Source organism: Psammomys obesus, unplaced genomic scaffold (genome assembly GCF_907164565.1).
Source record: "Psammomys obesus unplaced genomic scaffold, mPsaObe1.curated_primary_1811, whole genome shotgun sequence".
Classification (NCBI taxonomy): Eukaryota; Metazoa; Chordata; class Mammalia; order Rodentia; family Muridae; genus Psammomys; species Psammomys obesus.
In genome coordinates, this window is record NW_026596466.1 from 1,648,923 (window position 1) to 1,670,863 (window position 21,941).

General features: G+C 57.5%; 1 protein-coding gene across 1 annotated transcript in view; it reads left to right on the top strand.

Annotated features, from left to right (window-relative positions):
* Positions 1-9,228: 9,228 nt before the first annotated feature.
* Znf316 (zinc finger protein 316) overlaps positions 9,229-21,941 on the top strand; it is a 15,327-nt gene continuing 2,614 nt past the window's right edge. The window contains exons 1-7 of the mRNA XM_055598539.1: positions 9,229-9,368; positions 13,861-14,034; positions 14,393-14,760; positions 14,891-14,979; positions 15,546-15,672; positions 16,075-16,188; positions 19,887-21,933. Coding sequence (XP_055454514.1) covers positions 14,418-14,760; positions 14,891-14,979; positions 15,546-15,672; positions 16,075-16,188; positions 19,887-21,933 — 2,720 coding nt within the window. The 5' untranslated portion in view covers positions 9,229-9,368; positions 13,861-14,034; positions 14,393-14,417. The remainder of the gene's footprint in view (positions 9,369-13,860; positions 14,035-14,392; positions 14,761-14,890; positions 14,980-15,545; positions 15,673-16,074; positions 16,189-19,886; positions 21,934-21,941) is intronic.

A 21,941-nucleotide genomic window follows, 5' to 3' on the forward strand; every position in this document is an offset into this window, starting at 1 on the left:
GAGTAGAGCTCAGGTTGTCCACGTGTTAAACTGGAGGCCCAGCCCCTACAAGCCTCCTCAGGATGCTTCTGCTCTGAGGACAGTGACACCCTTGCTCTGCCTGTACTGTGGCTGAGTTGGGCTGTTCTGTTACTGCTGACGTCAGTCTTGACAGGCTGTCACAGACTCACTAGAAGGGAAAACTTTTATTTTTTTATTAATTTTAATTTGTGAATACGTGTGTGCTGGATCTGTATGGCGACACCCCTCATGTGTGCAGGGGCCCGCAGACGCGGGAAGAGGCCATCGATTCCCTGGAATGGCGATGACAGGTGGCTGCCAGCGGCCTGATGCGGCTGCTGGGAGACACACCTGAGTTGGACGAGTGGCAAGTACTCACATCTGTGCCATTGCTCTCGCCCACAGGAAGGAGCTGCTTTAAAGCACTTTCTTCAAAACATATAGATGAAATCTAACAGACTTCGAAAAGAAGAATATATATATATATTTTTGGCCCTAAAGCAATTCCTGTCTCTTATCTCTAAACAGTATGTGCAAGGCAAGGGACACAGAAGTCTCCAAGTACACTCAGGTAACATCTGGCTGGTCGAACAGCCCCCATCCAAGCTCTCTGACACCTGAGGCAGGAGGATGGCAAGTTCAAGGCCAGCCTGGGCTGTAGAGAGACATCTTACCATCCCCATGGCCTGCTTAATTCCTGCTCTGCCCATCACAGTGGCTTTTGTCAGTGACAAGACCGTCTGCCAACCCAGCAATTTTCAGAAAGCTTGTTCTTTGTGCCAGCTCTCCTGCCACTCACCAAAGGGGAGACGGGACACAGTCAGCATAGGAAAGGCTGGTCATTTCTGTATATTTGAGATTTCTGTGAGTGTGTGTGTGTGTGTGTGTGTGTGTGTGTGTGTGTGTGTCAGGGGGACCCTCGGTCACATACAGTAGTTTAGGGCTGATTCTGAATCTGCTGGAGACTGCCAGCCGCAGCCATGACCTATCCATCCTTCAGAAAACAGCTACACCCCTGGCTGAATAGCACTGTGTGACCAATTTATCCTGGGGAGACACAACAAATCCTAGACAGGGACCCCACGACAGATCCAAGTGTAGATTCCAGCGGAGTCCAACCCGGTGAGCCAGTGAGTTTTACTGGGGCTCCTTAAAGGAATACAGGTGGGGAGGGGGTCACAGGAGTAGAAATGACTCAAAGCCAGCTGCGTCACCAAAGCCCGCCCCAGCCTGGTGACAGCTCACAGAGCTGGGACCTGGAGCACACTGCGCAGCCTTCGGGCAGCTCAGCAAGCTGGAGGGTGTCCTTTCCAAGGGACTCGGGTCTAAACCTTCTCCAGGCAGCTCAGCTGGTTTCTGCATCTCCCAAGCAGCTGATCTGCTTTCCTGAGTTGTTCTTTTGCAGCTCAGCTTTCCTGAGTTGTGTTCGCTGGTCTGTTCTGCTAGACACAGAGGGAACTTTCCACTTTTATGGCTTATTCTGGAAGGAAGGTTGTCTATTGAATCTAGTTGGTTTCAGGGACTTCCTGAAGCTATTTTGAGGTGTTTACCTTCCTGCTTAAGTTGCTCCCTGCAGGTTAGATTGTTTTGATCTTGGAGGAAACAGTCACACAGGACTTTCCTCAGGCTTCTGAAATGATCTCTGAGCCTCGGAGGGGGTAACTATAGCCATCCACCTATAACTAAGGAGTAGGCCACCATGCCACAGTGAGAGTCACTTGTTCTCAGGAGCTTCGCCAGTAGTTGAGTTGAGGCTGGCAATGACAGTTGATCCACAGGCTAAATTCACATGTTGAGAAGGCGGTTTGACAGGCACATCACATCCGTCTAGAAAAAGCACAGAAGTTGCTTCCCCGATGGGACCAGTGATTCCCCCCCCCCCCAGGTTTTTGTCTTGGTCACAGTACTAGATGCGAACTCCCTCCTGTGGAGTGGGCCTTAAATCCACCATAGTCCAGCCAATAGTGCCCGAGCAGGCACATCCTCCCTGGTATGATGCTGTTAGCACTTGGGGGCCGTAGCCAAGTAGGAATGTTGGTGATGGCTCTCCACCAGCAGCCTGCATGGTCCCCTCTGGCATGTGAAAAGCAACCAGCAGGACGGGAGTTTCCAGTCCAGTCCCAGCTTAATTTCTCCACGTCCCGCAGTCACAGCGTGCACATGCGCTGTCTTCGGGAATGGGGTTTTACCATCTAGTTCTGGCACACAGCCCACAGCAGAAGCAATGGCCTTTATGGTTTGTGAAGCCCAAGGGGCTTCCCTGGCCAACAGCTCACGGGGAGGTAGCCCGCCCCTGGCGCTGAACCTTTCAGTGAAGCCAGCCCTGGTAGGGCCTCAAGGTGAGTGGAAGAGTGGTTGCCTCTCCAGCGACTTTCCAAATCGGCAGGGCACTCAGAGGGTTGGCATTACATCATCAACATAACAGCCCTCTTTCGGGACAAGGCAGCATCACAAACCGCTATCCTGTAATGGAGGCAAGGAAGTGCTCTGAGAGTGTCCTATCAGAAGTCTGTTGTCATCTGTTCTCAGCAGGTTCAGCTGAGCCCAGAGGTTCACAGCTACGAAGGTGCTGAAGTCAGAACAAGCTGGGCCTGATACAACACGGCTGCTCCATCCACAGGTCAAGGCTGGGCACAAGGAATGGATAAATGGAGACATTCTCCTAGTACGCTGCCATGTCCTGGAGCTCTTCCCCGGAGCCTCCCGACATGTCTCCAGCCCTGACAAACCTCATGGGGCCTCCCTTTATCTGCTCAGACCTCCTCAGGGCCAAAGGTGAAGGAAGTGACCCTGCTGCACCTGCCGGCCCCCTGGCGGGGAGTGGCCCTGGGTTGCTCTGGAGTTCTAGCCTCAGGATTTACCACACCTGACTGTTCTGGAGAGTTCCCATCTAACCATCTGAATCCCAGGCATAACCGTTTGCTGGAGGGAAATAAACCCTCCTTCGTCTGGGGGTGGTGACCCACTTCCGGAAGAGCTTGGTCATCTTCACTTTTATTGTTCTGTCGTGATGTCTTCCGTGGACTGCTCCTCAGGCTCGTTTGGACTTTAAAGCTTTGTCGAAGCCCCTCAGCACACAATCTGGCAAATCAGTTTTTTTTCTTATGGACTCCAGCTGCACACAAATCTTGCCACATCTGTCTTTGCGGAACCCAGGCCTCTTCCTCTGCTTTATCACTTTCCTAGCTGTCCCAGGCTGTGCCCTCACACCACGGGCCCTGTTCACAAGCTGGTCTAAGTCGCTCAGATCTGCCAAAGTCTTCCCTGCTTTATAAACATCTGGCCTCACCAACGGACCCAGCAAAGCCATACCAGCCTTGTGGCCCCCGCTAGATCGGCTTTTTGCTTAACTCCTCTGTGAGCACAGGTCTATCTGGCCCTGTGAACTGGGGTTCAAACGCAGCTCCTCTTGCTCTTATTCCTGGTTTCCTCAACAGCACTGGCCCCTCCTTTATGGTCCTCTAACCCCTGACAGTTACGGGACCTCTAACATCGATACCCAAGTGTTTCTAATGGCTCTGATTAGCCAGCCCATCGGGCTGATTTCTCCAACACCATCTCAGGTCATGCAGCCTTTAGCAGGGATGGGAAGTTACACTGCCCAGTTTCCCTGCCTCCACAGCAGTCAGGCTGATCCCGTCCACTCTCAAGTGCCACAGCCTCCTGAGCCAGGCTGCAACGGGCTCTTTCATTGCTTGTTTAAAAGTCTCCCCCAGTTCCAGCAGCTCGGGCACCGAATATTCTGGGATCACCAGTGTCTGGCCCTGGGCCACCCCTAATGCATCTGTGTTAGAGTATAGATTTTCCCTTTTTTCTATTAAAGCCCAGACCTGAGGGGTATTTTCTGCTGCTTTTACCATGCTTTCTTCCTTCTCCCCTGGTTCCAAGTTCTTGGACCCCAAGAAGGGATTCTGAGCATGGATCTAACATACACTCACTTTTTCTCCCACCCCTCCCAAGCCTTGACTCCCACGGGTCAAGCCAACCTCTCCATCCACCTTCTCATTTCTCTAATTTACTTGCCGAGTCAGAGGCTAACTAACACGGAGGATGCTCCCACATCCCCTTTCCTGTTGCAGATCCTCCTGCAAACGCGTTCCTGCCTGGCTGCTGTCTCAGCCACAGCTGCATTGCTGACCACAGGCAACCGCAGCCAGACAACCTCTGACGAGGCAGCCATGAGCTCCACGCTTGAGCACTGATCTCATACTGCAGCATTTCTTCTAAACCTCAGCTGTTTTCAGGCCGTCTCCATATTCCCGTGTTAGACCCCACTCCAGGAACCAGTGCCCTGGACCCCCAAGCCATGTCTCTAGCCCCTGGAGCGACACTTGGAAAAAGAAATTAACACTCCTGTGGCCAGGATGCAGCTCAGTTGGCAGGAGCCTTATCTGGGGTGTCAGAAGCCCTGGGCTGGATCCCCAGCACCTCATAAACTGGGTACAAGGGGCACACGCTTATGATCCCACCTGGGAGGTGGAGGCAGGAGGATTAGGGGCAAGTTTTATGCCAGGCTTAGCTATAGAAGAATTCCCCCCCCCCACCCAGGTTAGAGCTAAACCGGAGTCTGAATCGTTAGAACCCACGTGAAAAGCTGTGCAGGTACCTGAAGCCCCAGCGCTTTAGGGAGTGGAGACAGGAGGGTCACCGGAGCTCGCTGGCTGCCAGCCCAGCTCCAGATTCAGTGAAGAATCCCATCTCAAGGGAATAAGGCAGAGAGCGCTAGAGTAGGACACCCAACATCCTCTTGTGGCCTCTGAGCATGGGCACACAGTATGCAGAAACTACATAGACACACACACACAAACTCAAAGTAAAAATGCTAAAATCACATTTAATTTGGGGCAGAGACCTAAGGATAGAACTAGCTTAATTAGGAACACAACACGGACTAAGCGGCCAAGGAGCTGGGGGCGGGGCAGGTGTCCACAGATGGGGCAGACTAAGAACAGGGGATCTGGCTAAACAGACGGAGGCTGGTCTTGTGGAGGCAGGCCGGCTGACAAGCTATCAATCCCTTAGGGGTGGTGGGAGGGCTCCATCAGATACTGAGGGTGGGGCTTCTGGATAAACTGACTGGACCAGATTTTTGCTACAGCCGAGGTGTGCAATGAGGGCGCAGAGGTACAGACTTTGAGACAGAGTTGAGGAGTCTCAGGGGCCCCTTGGGCATTTCTCTGTCATCAGGCAAGATGCCACACCCCTGTCTGTCCTGCTTCTTGGCAGGGACCTGGAATTGGTCCAACGCTGCTGTCTGTTGGGCCCTCTGATCACCTTTGTACCCAGCGAGAGAAGCGCCGCCCCCCTTCCTTCAGACTGCCCTGAGCATTCCCAGCCTCAGCGACTGCACCCTCAGCACACCTGGCTGCTGTTCTCAGCTGGGATGTCACAGTGGAGCTGGTTACCTGAGGGGGGGGGGGCAGCAGGGGACAGATGTGGATGGGGACGACAGGACAGGAAGTGGGGCTTCGTCCAAAGGGAAGATGGTCCGTTTCTCACGCTGGTGTCAACCGACCACACCGCAGACCTGGGACATTTGGGGTTCTAAGGGTGGGGGAGGGTCTGTTTCCTGTTGAATAGCTTCCATCTTCAGAGCATGTTGCTTTTCCCTCCAGGTTGACTCAACTGCTCTGGTGTGTGTGTGTGTCTGTGTGTGTGTACCCACAGGTGCACTTGTGTACATGGATACATGACCACGTGGAGTCCAGAATCTGCTGTTGTTTTTCTTGATCTTTCTCCACCATAGTCTTTGAGGCAGGGTAGCTCGCTGAACTTGCAGTTCACTCACTCAGCTGGACTGGCTGGCCACTGAGCTCCAGCAATCCTGTCTTCCTCCTCCTTTCCTACTGTCAGACAGGGTCTCTTATTCAGTCTAGGGTTCATTCGTTTGTCTAGACTGGCTGCCGGCAGACGCCAGGCATCCTCTCGTCTTCACTTCCCCAGTGTTGGAATTACGCGCAGTGCCACCACACCTGACTTCTCTGTGGGCGCTGGGGATCGAACCCAGACCCTCATGCCTGCATGCCTTTGTCTGCCTGGCCTGTGCACCACCTCAACAGCTTTTGCCTCTCTTCCTGCTGCTCCCCAGGACTCCCATATCACACCCCCACCAGCTTGGCAAACCGTGACCTTCCTGCTGTCCACTACGTTGGGGCTCCCTGAATCACCCAAGCTCCTCCCTCAGGCTGTCACCCAGGGCCTACTGTGTCCCGGTCTCTGGCCGCCTGTCAGGCTGGAGTGAAGTACTGACTACCTGTGCCAGGGAGGCCTAGGGACCTACTTGACTTGTCTTTCTCTCAGCTCTTTGCACGGGTTCTTTGAGCTGGGGTGGGGGACATGCTTCACAGTCACAACTTTTGGATTTTCTTGATTCCCTGAGGTGTGCTGTGCCTTCATTGCTTTGTGACAAGCCGAGCCCCTCCCCCAACACCCTGTGTCTGATGGTGACACTGTGCAGAAGCTTAAGCTCAGAAATAAGAGTCAGGCTCTCTCACCGGGACCTGAGTGTGAACCAATTCGGCTGGGCTGGCTGACCACTGAGGCCCAGGGTCCTTCTTGCTCTGCTTCTCTGACACAAGGTGGACAAGCATGTGTCATTTTACCTTGGGGTTCAGGATGAAAGTCAGGTCCTCATGCTTGGCATGGCAAAGCCCTTTACCTACCAAGCCATCTCCCCAACCCCACTGCTTTTCTTGCTTCTGCTCTTTTGGGGTGCACTGGCCTGGGCAGGCATCGGCCCCAGGCAGGCTGCCAATCCCCTCCCTCCTGTAGCTCTGTTTGCATCTGGACCAGTCCATGATAGGGGTGTGCTGGATCTCCTTCTCTCTCAGAAATCCATCATCTGCTTCTGGTTTCCCACAGCATGAGGCTGGCTCCTCCTCCCTTCCCTGGATTCTAGCCTGGAAGGTATCCTTCAGGGAGGCAGGTGGCTGGCAAGCCGTGGGCCTAGCTACATCCCAGCTCGTGTCAAAAGCGGCACCAGGCAGGGAGGAGGAAGCACATCTGGAATCCCAGCTAGTGGGAGCGGGAGGATCGCAAGGTCAAGGCATCTTGGGCTACATAGTGAGACTAGCCACTCGGGCTACTTTTTCTCCTGCTGTAATAAATCACTCTAGGCAAAAGCATCTTACAGAGGAAGGGTTTGTTTGGGCCGGCAAGTTACCATCCATCTTCACGGAAAGCCAAGGCAGAAGCTCGAGGCAGGAACTGAAGTAGAAACGGAGGAGGAAAACGGCTTACCTTGCCCAGCTACCTTTTCTACACAGTTCAGGCCCTTCTGCCAGAGGTGGCTCCGCCCATAGTGGGCTGGGCCCTCCCACATCAACTGGCAATCAAAAAAAATGCAGAGACATGCCCACAGGCCAATCTGATGGAGGATGCCTCACTAGAGTCTGTGCCATGCTGTTTGAACTTTCGGTCTCCAAAACTGTGAATTAAATACACCTGTTTTCCTTACTCCTTTTCCCCTCCAAAAAAGTGGCTTCAAATTACACCCGGCCGCTGTAGGGAATACTGACGTCTTATCTATTGTTTTGCCTTTGAAGGAGCTGGGATGAAATCAGAAGCCTTGAGCAGGCTGGCTAAGCATTCTCCCACCGGATCACACCCCAGCTCCTCACTAGTGTTTCCATTGACTCACCTTCTTGGCTCCTCACTGCTGTGAATTCTGGGTAGTCAGCCCGCTACCCAGCCATAACTTCAGCCCCTCACCGTGGGATTTTAGTCAGGCCCAGTACTGCTAAGCCACCTCCTAGCTTTTAATATTTTTAGAGATTGGTCTTATTAAGTTGCTCAGGCTGGCTTTGAACTAATGAGCCTCTAGGGTAGCTAGGACTTCAGGCTTGCACACTGTGTTTGGCTGCATGATTTTGTTGTTGTTTGTTTGTTTGCTTCTTGAGACAGGGTTTTTCTGTGTTGCCTTGGCGATCCTGGACCAGGATCCTGTAGACCAGGCTGGCCTTGAACTCTCAAGAGATCTGCCTGCTTCGGCCTCCCTGAATGCTGGGATTATGGGCATGCGCCACCACGCCGGGCTGGCTGTATGATTCTTATAACACATGACCCCCATTTGAAGATCTGTTTTCCTCCCCCTACCTCCCGACCACATGACAACAGGGCCTGCGAACATAGGGTGAGCAGGGCATGGAACATGGCAGGAATATACACCCATCACCGGCGTTTGGTTTCTCACAGGGTAAGATTGAGAGAGAAGTAGCTTCCTTCTATGTGTGCCTGACTGTGTGTGGACAGGAGAGGAGTGAGTTTTGGTTCCTCAAGAACCCACAGGTAGAGGCAGCCAGAGAGAGGCAGGGGTCAGGGCTGGCCTCGGACGGATAAGCCTCACGAATCCTAAGCATCCAGGCTAGAGCTTCACAAAGATGTCTCAGTGTTGGGAGGTGAGGGCAAAGAGAGGTGAGGGCAGAGGGTCTTCTGCTCCAGGGTTGGTCCCTAGAGGTACCTGGGGCATTCAGCTCCAAACATCGGTGGCCAGCAGGCTCAGGGTCCAGGGACTGCGGAGTATAGCTGGCCTCTGTGGGGCTGCAGAGCAGCCATGAATGTATCATTGGACTGTCAAGGTTCAACCTGTCTGAGGCCATTCAGTGCAAGGCTGCTTTCCAATCCGCATGCCAGGCCTGGGGACGACAGGTTAGGGAGGTGAAGAACACGAGTCCGGTCTGGCCTCAAATTCCAACGCTTCGTGCACTAGGCTGCGACAGTCCACAGGATCCCCTCATGCCTTGAACAGAGTGCCCTCTGTCTGCCACACCCTTGTCAGCGCGTCCCTGCACACAGAAGACAGTGTGGTGGGTCATCGAAAAGGCATCAACCTCCCGGCCACCTGTCCGCTGCAGGGTCAGACACGCGCTGCCTGGACATCCACAGGGGGACCACCACCCTTCTCCACCATCGTGAGATCCGGGAAGGGCCCGGTGGACAGGAGGACGGCTTCCGCACGCGTCCTGGCACTCGCGCCCCTGGACCCAGGCTGTCGTCTGGAGGATGTTCGCTGCGGTTGGCTGTCTCGCAAGGGTGGGCAGGGGTCTCTTGAGGCTTAGAGGGGCAGGTAGTCCGGGAACGCCCACTGTGAATAGCCACGAGCATCTTCCACGCACGTGGGGGTGCAGCAAAGCGGAACCCGTCTGCACCCAGAGCCCCGCTTCGCCCATGACCGGAAGTGCCCCCTTGTGGGCGCGGACAAGGCGGGGCCGGCGGGCGGCACTTCCGGTGCCCATGCGCCACCGCCTCCTCCGCCGTCGCGCAGCTCGCGGCCGTCACTTTGTGTAGTGCGGGGGGGGTCCCCGGTGGTCACAGCCCCCCCCACGAGTCCGTGTCTCGCTGCGGCTCGGCCGGGCCCGGGCGCGCGCGCGGTGAGTGGGGCGCGCGGACGCGGCAGGTGCGCGCGGGCGGGACGCGCTCGCTGGGGGCGGTGGCGGCGGCAAGGCTGCCGGTCCTGGATGCCCGGGCGCTGGAGGCCTCGGGTGGCCGTGGGGCGATCTCGGGGCTCCCGGGCGGGTCCGTGGTGGGGTCGGAGCTGCAGCTGCACGAGCTGGATTTTCCAGGCCCCTTGATCACCCTCCCACCTGATACCGGCCTGGGCCTGCGCGGCACGTCCCCCTAGAGGGGCAGGGACTCTAGCGTGGGAGGGGGCGGGCCTGCGACGACAAGCACGGCACCTCTGGAAGGTGCCAGCGCCGCCCCCTCCAGCTTAGGGGCGGGACCTGGGCCGGGGCTGCCCCCACCCCCGGAGAGACACCTTCCAAAGAAGGGTGTCACCACTCCTGCCCAACCGTGAGATGGATGCTAGGTAAACCCCCTAGAAGGAGGGAGAGGAGAGAAACACCTTGTCCTGGCGCCCTGTAGCCGGCTTTGTGACATTGGGGGCCTTGGCCCAGCCTGTCTGATTTGTAAATGGAAGTTGATGGGCTGCTCTCTGCCAAGTCTGTTGCCCCCGAGGTGGGTGGCGGAACTCATGCCTAGGGTTGGCGGAATCTAAGGTGCATCGTGTGGACACAAGGAGGGAAGGAGGAGGTGCAGGTACGAGCGAGGTTCAGCCCACTCGCTCAGCCTGGGTGGACGGCATTGCCACTTTGTTTTGGTTAAGTAGCTACGGTGTTGGGGGGCTAGCTGGCCTGGTTGAGGAGCCTCATAAGGGGGATCGAATGACCTCCAGGAGCAACCCTGGAGAGGAGGGGCTCCGGAAACTTGGCAGATGGTGTGGATTGTAGTTAACAGGGAAAGACGTTCTGGATAAAAAGTCCTGAAGTCAGTGGGGGCTGCTGAGCAGGAATGAAAGTGACTAGATACTAGCGTGCATGCATGTACATGCACACACACAAACATGCTCCTTCACGTGGCTTCCCCTGGATTTGAGACTTGTCAGGCGTTCCTAACTTTTCAAACTTTACCACTCTTGTCTTTGCACACTCCCTGCTTATGGTCAGTGCCCCGTCCATTCTGAATGTCTGCAGCGCTGCGCCCTGAGGCTCTGGACTTTAACGGAAACACAGGTTGAAGTGACCTAGGGGTTCTGGCCGGCGAAGCCATGAACTTGACTCTTGCTCTCTAATCTAGGAAGGGAGGTCAGGGAGAAGCCACCAGAGAGGCTTTCTGAGGACTGATTGGCCGAAGTTGGGGTGAAACTATCGGAGGCGGGAGCTCCCAGGGCCCTGACAGACCTACCCCCGGTCAGACTGGTTTTCAGAACTTTTGCGCCGAATCCTGGGTCAGGGCACCGGGAGCGTCACGAGGTTCTTGGCTTCTGCCCTGTCCTCCCATGGACTGTTGACCTTAGAGGCTTTTAATGGCTTTTTTTTTTTTTTTTTTTTTTTTTCCCTCCTTGCTCTGCCCTGACAATAGGCAAGTTAAGGGAGGAAGTGTTTGTTTTGGCTCACAGTTTAAAGGTAGAGACCATCCCGGGGGGAGAGACGTGGGCCACTGCTTGAGGCGGCTGCTCGCTTTGTGTCTGCAGTCAGGAAGCAGAGAGAGAGGCATGCTGGTGCTCAGCTTGTAGCTCTTTTTATGCCAGTCCATGGGGTGATATCATTCGGAGCGGATCCTCCCCTCTCGGTTAACCTAGCAAACCCCTCCCGGCCAGCCCAGAGACAGCTCTCTTCTGGGATTCCAGATCCTGTCAGGTGTGCAGCAGTAACCATCACGGGGCTGGTCCAAGGACTCCCATTTGTTGTTGTTTTGTTTTGAGACAGGGTTTCTCTGTGTAGCCCTGGACTGGCCTCAAACTCACTGAGCTCCGCCTGCCTCTGCGCTGGGATTACAGCGTGCGCTCCTGCTCCTGGCACAGGGACTTGACTTTATCCGCTGTCCTCTTTGGGTACAGAGTCTCCCCATTGCTTCTGGGCCAGGTTTTGGTTTGAGGTTCCCTTTCTCCAGTCTGTGGTTGGCCTGTTGTGGAGATTGACAGTTGGGCCCTGACACTGATGTAAAAAACAAAAACGTTAGCTATAGATCTTTGGGCTATGTCTTCAGTAAGTACTGGAGCGACTGCTGTGTCAGGGGGAAGAAAGTGGGACTCTTCCTCATCCCTCAGTCGAATATTCTTCAGTCAAGAAAATGTGGGCGCTGCCTGGGAAGAGACACAGCCAGGGCGGGCTGCCTCCTCTTTGCATACAGTGTAGCCACACAGGTCGTGTGCTCACAGGTACATATACTCAAGTGTGTGCGTGGATGACAGGTCAGCGTCAGCTGTCTTCCGTAGTCACTCTCCCCTGTATTATCTGAGGCAGTGTCTCTCTGACCCCAGGGCTTCAGACCACCTGCCAGCACTGCCCAGGGCTGGATTTACGGTCAGACAGCTCTCCCGCTCTCCCCCACCCCCACAGCTGCTGGAGGACTGAACTCAGAATTACCTCCCAGCCACAGCTTTCTTCTTTCCTTGGGTCCTTACAGATGAAAGTCTGGTGGGTCCTTACAGTTAAAGTCTGGCCCAGGGGAGCCTGAAGTTGCTGCCCAAGGTGGTAGGCAGGCAGTTTGTTCTGTGGGTGTCTGTGCTGAGCGTGAATCTACAGCCTAAGGCCTGAGTAAGCAGCGTCCTTCTCTAGGTCTGAGGTGGCTGGTGCTTGGGACTCCCCCCTCCCCCGTGCCCCCGAGTGCTGGCCGGGACAGCATAAGGCACACGTGTGCGTACCCTTCAGGCATCTTCCAACACCAAAGAGCCCTGGAGGCCTCGGGTGCTTCTCTTGGGCCTAGCTTTGTAGCTTTGATCTTTGAGACGGGTGCTTCTGAGTCTAGCTTGAGACAGTCACAACGAGGGCACTTCCAGACGTCAGGAGTCCCAGCCCGTGGATATGGAGGGGTTGGCGCTGACAGGGATGCCAGGGAGTTCCAGCTGCTAAACTATGGGGTTTGTTTAGTTTTGTTTTGATCGCTCACTTCCGTTTACTTTCTTAGTGTGTGGAGCACGTCTGAGATTCCACGTGCACAGGTGTGTATAGGCATGTGTGGAGGCCTGAAGTCGGTGCTGGGTGTCTTAAATCGCTGGCCACCTTGTTTGTTTATTTGTTTGTTTGTTTGTTTTTCCCTTTTCCTTTTGTTTTTGAGCCAGGGTCTATCACTGAACCTGGAACTCACTGAGTTGGCCACATTGCCTGGCCAGCAAGTCCCATGAAACCTCCTGTCTCTGCCTTCACAGTACTGGGATTACTGGCATGCACCTCCAGTCCAGTTTTTACTTTCTGGGGAACGAACTCAGGTCTTCATGTGTGTGAAGGGAGCCCGTTACTGACTGAGCCACCTCCCCAGTACCAAAACCTAGATTTATTGTAAAAAAATGTACGTGTAAGTGTTCCGTCTCCATGTATGTCTGTGGAGTACTTGCATGCCTGGTGCCCACAGAGGGCCCAAAAGGAAATGGATTTCCTGAAACTGGAGTTACAGGTGGCTGTGAGCTGCCATGTGGGATCTGGGGATTGAACCCGGGTCCTCTAACCACTAGCCAGTGCCCCTAACTGCTGAGCCATTTCTCCGGCCCCCAGAGCGTAGGTTTTAAAGATGTCTGAACAGAGAGGGGAAGGGACACAGGTGAGCCAGCCTGAACAGGCTGCTCATGTGTGTCCGTGGGAATATTGGTCACAACAGCCCGACTGTTCTCATAGCCCTGGGCGTCTTTACCTGCCACAGTCTGGTTTTTAAGCATCCTGAGGCAATACTGTCCACTAAGGTGGCTCCAGTGTCTTGGTGTGGCCTGGCCTTTCAGGACCTTTTTGGAACTCAGCATGCTGGGGCGGGGGTGGCCTGCTTCGCCTTGAAATATAGTCTTCAGATCTGAGACACCAGGGCGGGTACTGGGGGATAGGATGGTGACGAGCCATAGGAATGAAGTCGTGAAAACCACAGTGGGCCCGGGAACATGACCTGAGCTTGGTCCCTGAGGCCCTTGGGGTGGAAGGGGAGAACTGACCCCTGCAAGTCCCCGAATCTCTGCGTTTGCCATGACAGGCACCCCCACTCCACAACTAAAAAATCACATACTAACAACACAGAACTGCCCGTCCTGGAGATTTACTGGGCTGGTTCTTTGTAGACACGGGACAGATTAGTGGCTGTAGGGCCCCTCCTCCTACCCCTTCAGCCTGTGGCTCTAGGATCTAGGCCAGGTGTAACTGGACTGAGTCTGTGATGTCATTGGGGGGAGCATGACCCTGTGACCCTCCGAGGCGTTGACATTTCATCCATTCATCATCTCTGATCCTTGACTTGAAGCAGTGTCACCCTGCATGTCCCCTGTGAGCCAGACTCCATCTCCATGACTAGCTGAGATTTACACAGCACCCCTGGAGGTGGGGAAGGATTGGCAGCAGTGTGATACGTGTTCATGGCCCTCCCTGTCTCTCCCTTGGCGCACAGGAAAGGAGCCTGAGAGTGTGCTGGCTAATGGGTGCTCTCCGCTCCCCTCCGCCCCCGCCACTCCCAAGAGGCGAAGCAAGGTGCTCTCCCAGCCCTGCAACCTTCCAAGCTGCGTAGCTGCCAGTGGTCTGCCAGTCCTTGGGCCTGCCCTGGTTCATGTGCGCTGACGGCCGGGTAAGCTGCTTCTCTTCGCTGTCTGTGTGGGACAGGCTGCCCCTGGTAGGTGACACTCACCCATCAGTAAACTTGGACCCCTGGGGCTCTGTTGGCTGCACTCTGTGCTCCTGCGGGTCCTTGAGGGTAGACTGGGTTGAGAAAATGGGTGACTCACCCAGGAATAGGTTACGGCTCACACTAGACACATGGCTGCTGGTGAGACAGAACAGAAGCCATGTCCCAGAGGCTGGTGGGGAGGGGCCTTCTAGGTGGTCTTAATGGGCGTACCCTGTCCAGTCACAGAGCCTGAGCTGGCAAAACTCAGTCCCTGCCTCAGCCCTTGTGGCCTCTCCTGCAAAGTGCCTTTGTGTTTCAGGCCCCACGGAGGCTCTCCCGGGACAATGGCCGCCCTTCACCGCACTCCAGACTCCCCTGCTACCCAGCTGGAGCCTGTGGAAGATGGGTCAGAATGTGATGCTGACCCTGAGGAGGAGGAGGAGGAGGAGAAGGGGCGAGAGGAGATGGAGGGGGAAGAAGAGCAGGAAGTGATAGGAGAGGAAGTGACCACACACGTTCAGGAGAAGGTGGCAGAGATGGCGGTGGAGGCCAACTCAGAGGACAGCGGTGATGATGACGGTGACGATGTGGAGGAGGTGCTGGCCGAGGAGCAGACTCTGAGCGCAGGGACCCAGGAGCGGCTCAGCAGTGGTGCTGATGCCGGGTCACCAGTTCTTCAAGGGAAAGGTAAGCACTGGGACTCCGCCGCTGCCGGGGGTGGGGTCCGTGGGAGGCTTCGGTCTGATGAGTGGGCGCAGCCTGGAGCCCCGCCCTGCCGGCCAGCCTGATACCTGTCACTAAGCCGTCTCCCTCTCAGCCCTGCAGGCCTCCCGGGTGGCTCCCACAACTCAGGATGAGGATCTTGAGGAAGAAGAGGAGGAAGATGAGGAGCATTTCCTGACCCAGGTGAGCCACCCTCCGAAGATGCTGCCCAGGGCGGTGCTCAACCTTTCCCCAGTGTCCTCACACCCGAGGTCTGGAGCCTTCTGTGGGTGGTGGCTCTTGACTGAGGACAAGGCTCCAGGTTCCAGGCCCAGGGTTTTGTGGTTCTGTTTTTCCCAGGTCCCTGTGCCTTCCCAGGCCATTCTGTTGTCCTGAGCACTCTGGCTGCCCCCACCCCACCCCCAAGTCAGGTTGGAGTCTTCTAGAATGACTCTCCTGGGGTCTGTTTCCCGCTGTTAGGTCAGGCACTGGCGTCCATACTCAGCTGAGTTGGTAGCCAACGTATTTGCTGGGACCAGTCTGTGACATAGGTGGGTCCATGGTAGTGAGGGCCTCTGTTTTCATCTCTGGAGAGGACCCTGTCACTAGGTAAGAGGCCTAAGAGACTGCAGTACCATCTGGGCACATGTCAACCCATCAATAGTGAGGTGCTGGGCTGTGTCGGCGCTGTGTTTTCTGACCTTACTTCACGTGGGTGTGGGAGGCAGGGCATCCCTTCAGCCTGGCTCCTGGGGCTCTGTGTCCCTCAGGGCTTGGTGACCTTCGAAGACGTGGCTGTGTACTTCTCGCTGGAGGAGTGGGAGAGGCTGGATGTGGACCAGCGGGACCTCTACCGGGAAGTAATGCAGGAGAACTATGGGATCCTGGTCTCCTTGGGTAAGGAAGGACCCTGAACCAGTCAGCTGTGAGGGCTGAGGGCTTCGCTGGCAAAGGGAGCGCTTAAAAGCACCAGGGTTTCACAACAGTCAGCCCACTTCTGCCTCTGGCTGAGGGGGTCTGAACCAGGTGGACATATGCTATGAAGTTGTTGGTCCGCTCTGGCCTCTCTGCTGCACAGCCCCAGAAGCCTCCATTGAGGAGGAGAAAGGGTGGGGATCTCATCCTGCTGGGGAAGCTGTCTGGGGTGGGCATGGAAGGAGAGGTGGGTACGGAAGGCAGGGTATCCAGGGATGGACTGTAGGATGTCACAGAGCAGAGGACCTGTGTGTGGACAGGGAGAGCTTGGGGCCCACTGGGACAGCCACCCCTGCAGCTGCCATCTGTTCCTCTCCTGGTCAGGGTACCCAATCCCTAAGCCGGATCTGATCTTCCACCTTGAACAAGGAGAAGAACCTTGGGTCCCTGACAGCCCCCATCCCGAGGAGGGAGACATTGTCACTGGTGTCTACACGGGTGAGTCTTGCGTGTGTGGGGGGAGGGGGTGTTCCTGTAGCATGATTGCTCAGAGCTGTGGCCAGCTTCGGCCTTTACCAAGAGCAGCTCCCCGAAGACCTGCTGCCTCTGCCTCCCTCACGCTGCCAATGCTGATGTCTGGGGGGTGGAGTGGCTGGGAGGAGTCAGGCTGCTGCCCTTGCCCTCAGCTCCCGCGTCCCCGTGGTCCAGCTTCACAGAGGTCTAAGTGCTAATATGTGTCCTTAGAGAACCGTGGGAGTCCGTGAGGTTAGTTTTTCCCTTCATTTATAAATGAGAGGAGCTGGCAGGCTGGCCTAGAAACCTACCAGACTATTGGTGTGGCTTTCTACCCTCCAACTAACCAGTAATCTGGCTTCCCAACCCAGTTGCCATTTCTTCGTAAGGTGCCCCAGTCCCTTCACCACCTCTGGCGCTATCCAGCATGTTTTCTTTGTGACAGTCTCACTGGTGTTTTCCTCCTCTGGGTGCCTTGCCCTGCTGGCTCAGGCTCTGCCTGTCCAACTCCCAGAACCCACTTCCCGCATGGTACTCAACCTGCAGATCACAGCCTGAGTCTGCTGGGCTCCTCCTAGTCAGGTGGAATACGCTGTGGACTTTGGAGGGATGGAGGCCCATGCCTGGGAGGTGTCCCTTTTGGGGCAGGATGCCCTCAGCCCAAGGTGGGACAGCTGGAGTTATCACAGATGTATATCAAAATGAGAAGACAAGCTGGGCATGGTGGTACACTCCTTTGATCCCAGCACTCAGGAGGCGGAGGCAGAGGCAGGTGGATCTCTGTGAGTTCCAGGCCAGCCTGGTCTACAGAGCAAGTCAAGGACAGCCAAGGCTACACAGAGAAACCGTGAAGCTCACTGAGGGCAGCGAGGGATCTAGCCTTTCAGATGAGGCCCAGGAGGAGGTAGGACCCAAGTGGGAGGCGTGTTCCATTCGTGGACACATTGAGAAAAAGCGCGTAGAGAGAGCAGGACCCAAGCCAGTGCTGACCAGCCTCTTGAGTGTAGGTTCAAAATGTGCCCTCATGCTCCATTCTCTTGAAGGGTCGGGGCAGAGTCTGGTCCTTTTCAGTGCAGGTGACACCAGCTGACACGTGACACACAGCTGTGCACCTGGCTAGAGTTGGCAGCTTTGTGGGGACCAGTTAACAGGCCCTGTGTGGCAAGCCGTGGTGTTGCCACTGGTGGCCTGGCCCTGTCTGTAGAGCACCAGTTGGTACAGGGTCCAGGAGCATCTTTTAAAACAGAAGCTCTCAACCGTTCTGGCGCTCTGGCCACGTGTTGTGGTGATCCCCAGCCATAAAGTTATTGTCATTGCTGCTTCGTAACTGTAACTTTGCTGCTGTTGCGAATTTTAAGCATCTGTGGTTTACATCTATGAAAAGGTCATTTGATTCCCGATAGGTCATGACCCACAGGTTGAGAACCGATGTTTTAAAGCATTTTCTCTTAAGCCTGGTGTGGGCACATGCCTTTGAGCCCAGCACTCTGGAGACAAAGGCAGTTTGTTTGATGCCAGCCAGAGTTACCTAGTGACGCCACGTGTGAGGTCAGACGACAGCCTCGGGCATCACTTCTTAACTTCCACCTTGAGACAGGCAGTCTTGGCACCACCGCATAGGTCCTGCTAGGTGGCTTGTGGGATCAGCCTCGTGCTGCCGTGCATGGCTTTTCCCTGGCGCTGGGGATTTGAACTTGGGTTGTCATACTTGCATGGCGAACGCTTTGCTCACTGAGCCATTTCCCTGGCCTCCCCATGGCGTGTCTGGTGTGCCACATGACTGCCCAGGGGGGTACAGATGTGATGGCAGGGTCAGCGGCTGCCTCCCTTCTCTGCCTCCTGTTCATTCGTTCAGCCCAGCAGGACCAGCTGGGGACTGGGCGAGCCGAGTCTGACAGGACAGACACTATCTCTAGGCTGGCCATCTGGACTTCTAAGTTAGTCTTGTAAGACAAGACTCTAATTTTCTCTCCTCTGCCCCTTGTGTGTTGAGCTGTATGTGATGTGTGGACTCCTGGCCACGTTCCTTCACTCAGGTGTTGCCACCTTCAGAGTCCCACCTGCTCTTGAGGCTGTGCGCTGGGTATCCTAGTAACCCTGGCTACCACCTTCAAGCTCCCCTCCCGCAGCTCTCCCCTCCCGCTCAGCCTCAGCCTCCATCCCAGGGCCCTTGGTCCGTATGAACATCCATTGGCCTGGAGAGACCCCTGCCCGGGCTTAGCCCTGCTTCCTGCCTGCAGGATGCCCCGGGTGGCTGCTGCTCTGTCTGTGTGTGCCTGGCTGTTTGCTCTGACACGGATCCTTCCTGCCTCCTTTCCTAGCGCTTTATCTTCCAGCAGCTTCCAGAGCAGAACCTGGCCCTGTAGGGGCAGGCCCCGCTCGCTCTGCTGCAGGCTTCTGCCAGTTTTCCTATCTTGATATGCTGTGTGAGGTGTGCAGGTGTGCGCAGGGGCCAGAGGTCAACACAGGAGACGGTTTCTCGCTGGGATCCTGGGCTTGATGACTAGGCTGGCTGGTCAGTGTGTACCAGGATTCTGCCCATCTCTGCTTTCCCTATTTTGGGATCACAAGCACACACTTCCACTTTGGGCTTTTCATATGGTTCCTGGGAATTGAACTCGGGAGTTGGTACTTGTGTGGCAAGTGGTAGGACTAAGCCACGCCCCAGCCCCTTTTCTGAAAGTGATGGATAGAAAGGAAATTTCACACGCAGAATTTGGACCAGCTGTGTAGTTTAATGGATGGAGATGTAGTTTAAGAGGCAGCAAGAATCCAATAACTAGCAAGTAATCATGGAGTGGGGGCGGTCTGGAGCCCTCGTGTGATCCGTCAAAGTACACACTGCCAGCCTGGGACAGTTGGCATCCATCTGGGCAGCCCCAGCAACTCTCGGTTACCCAGCAATTCAGCTAAGGACCACAGGAAAGGGAGACGAGAGGTCGCTCAGCCAGGGGCAGTGCATGCGCACCCAAGGGCACCTTAGAGCAGCGGTTCTCAACTCTGTGGGTTGTGAGCTCTTTGCGGGTCACATAGCAGACCTCTGCATAGCACACAGAGGGCAGATGCCTGTGTAGGGGCTGGCTGCCTTCCCAGCTGTAGTTCAGACGCCTCCCTGGCAGCCCTCTGTGAGGTTGCCAACATCCGTAGACTTGGCACATCACTGTGGTATGGCCCCTCCCCTGGGGACTGTCCCCAGTAAGGGAAGGAACTCTCCCTGAGCGCATCTTCATTTGGAGGAGTTTGGGGTGGGGCAGGAAGGCAGGTACGGATCTTACTCCCTGGTTACCGGTAAAGACAGATGCTGAAGGACGGGCTTTACAGAGGCGGGTCCTCCATGCTGCGGACGTGGCTGGAACAGCCATGCTGGGTGCCTGGGACTGCAGGGCCCCACGCTTCACCCCAGTGCCCTTTCCTGCCCACAGGAACCCGCTTGCTAAACTACCGCAGTGCAGCCTCCCAACCCCCACAGCCTGGCAAGCCTTGGGGAACCCCGGCTTTCCCGTCCGAAGCTAGGGGAGGCCTTCGGCTTTCCTGCCTTGGAGCTGGCCAGTACTGGCTGCGGCATGCACCACCGCTAGCTTTACGGAAACGAGTCTTGTCTAAGGATTTCAGGGCCTGGCTACCACGGAGGCTGAGCTCCCGGCCAGTCTCTGTACTGTCTCCAACTGTCTTTTCACCTTCAGGAGCGTGGTTCTGGACCGATGACCTAGAGGACCACGAGGAGGAAGACGACGAGGACTTCCTTGCCGAGATGGCTGAGGAGGAGAACGAGCCCCCGGGGTTGTGGTCTGCCGCCTATGGCGTGGGGGACGTGCCCGGGACTTGGGGCCCCGACGACTCAGATGTGACGCAGACCCCAGAGGCTTGGGGCCTCCCGGCCAACCCGGCCAGCCTCGGACTCCTGGCGGAGGAGATGCAAGCGAAACACTTCCTGCCAGGGCGGGAGCGCGGGGACGGTTTCCTGGCGCCCTGGGCATTTCCTGCGGTGGCTGTCCCCCTCGGACGCCCCGAGACCACGTGCGACGTGTGTGGCAAAGTGTTCCCGCACCGCTCGCGCCTCGCCAAGCACCAGCGCTACCACGCGGCCGTCAAGCCCTTCGGCTGCGAGGAGTGCGGCAAGGGCTTCGTGTACCGCTCGCACCTGGCCATCCACCGACGCACGCACACCGGCGAGAAGCCCTTCCCGTGCCCGGACTGCGGCAAGCGCTTCGTCTACAAGTCGCACCTGGTCACGCACCGGCGCATCCACACGGGCGAGCGGCCCTACCGCTGCGCCTTCTGCGGCGCGGGCTTCGGCCGGCGCTCCTACCTGGTGACGCACCAGCGCACGCACACGGGCGAGCGGCCCTACCCGTGCGCGCACTGCGGCCGCAGCTTCAGCCAGAGCTCGGCGCTCGCCCGCCACCAGGCCGTGCACGCCGCCGCGCGCCCGCACGGCTGCCCGGACTGCGGCCAGGCCTTCCGCCTGCGCGCCGACTTCCAGCGGCACCGGCGCGGCGGCAGCTGCGCGGAGGCCGGCGGGGGCGCGCCCTCCGAGGCGCCCCGGGAGCCGGAGGCCGGGCCCGCGGAGGCCGGAGAGCCCGAGGTCGGCGAGCCCGACGGACGCCCCGAGGCCGAAGCCGGAGAGCACGAGGAGGAGGTGCTGGCGGCGGCGACTGTCCCTGACAGCGAGAGGGAGCCAGAGGCGGATGGGCGGCCCCGGGAGCTGGGCAACGGCCTGGCGGAGGGCGGGGGCCCGTCCCCGCACCCGCTCGGCTTCCCTTTCCCCGTGCACCCCAAGTCCTGGCTGCATCCGGACGCCTTCTCCATCCTGGGCTTCTCCGAGTTCTCCGGACGGCTGCAGGCCGACGGGCGCCTCCTGGCGCGCGCCCTGGGCGCTCCGCTGTCCCTGGAGGGCGCGGGCCCGGGGGGCGGGCCGGACGGCGGCCTGCGGGCCTTGGCGCCCGCCGCCGGCTCGCTGCTGGCGGGGCCCGCGCCCGGCGCGCTGGCGGAGGAGGAGAGCCCGTGGATCTGCTCCGACTGCGGCAAGACGTTCGGGCGGCGCGCGGCGCTCGCCAAGCACCAGCGCTACCACGCGGGCGAGCGGCCGCACCGCTGCGCCGACTGCGGCAAAAGCTTCGTGTACGGCTCGCACCTGGCGCGCCACCGGCGCACGCACACGGGCGAGCGGCCCTTCCCGTGCCCGGAGTGCGGCGCCCGCTTCGCCCGCGGCTCGCACCTGGCGGCGCACGTGCGCGGCCACACGGGCGAGAAGCCGTTCGTGTGCGGCGTGTGCGGAGCGGGCTTCAGCCGGCGCGCACACCTCACGGCGCACGGGCGCGCGCACACGGGCGAGCGGCCCTACGCGTGCGGCGAGTGCGGCCGGCGCTTCGGCCAGAGCGCGGCGCTCACGCGGCACCAGTGGGCGCACGCCGAGGAGAAGCCGCACCGCTGCCCGGACTGCGGCAAGGGCTTCGGCCACAGCTCGGACTTTAAGCGCCACCGGCGCACGCACACGGGCGAGAAGCCTTTCCGCTGCGCCGACTGCGGCCGCGGCTTCGCGCAGCGCTCCAACCTGGCCAAGCACCGGCGCGGCCACACGGGCGAGCGGCCCTTCCCCTGCCCCGAGTGCGGCAAGCGCTTCTCGCAGCGCTCGGTGCTCGTCACGCACCAGCGCACGCACACGGGCGAGCGGCCCTACGCCTGCGCCAGCTGCGGCCGCCGCTTCTCGCAGAGCTCGCACCTGCTCACGCATATGA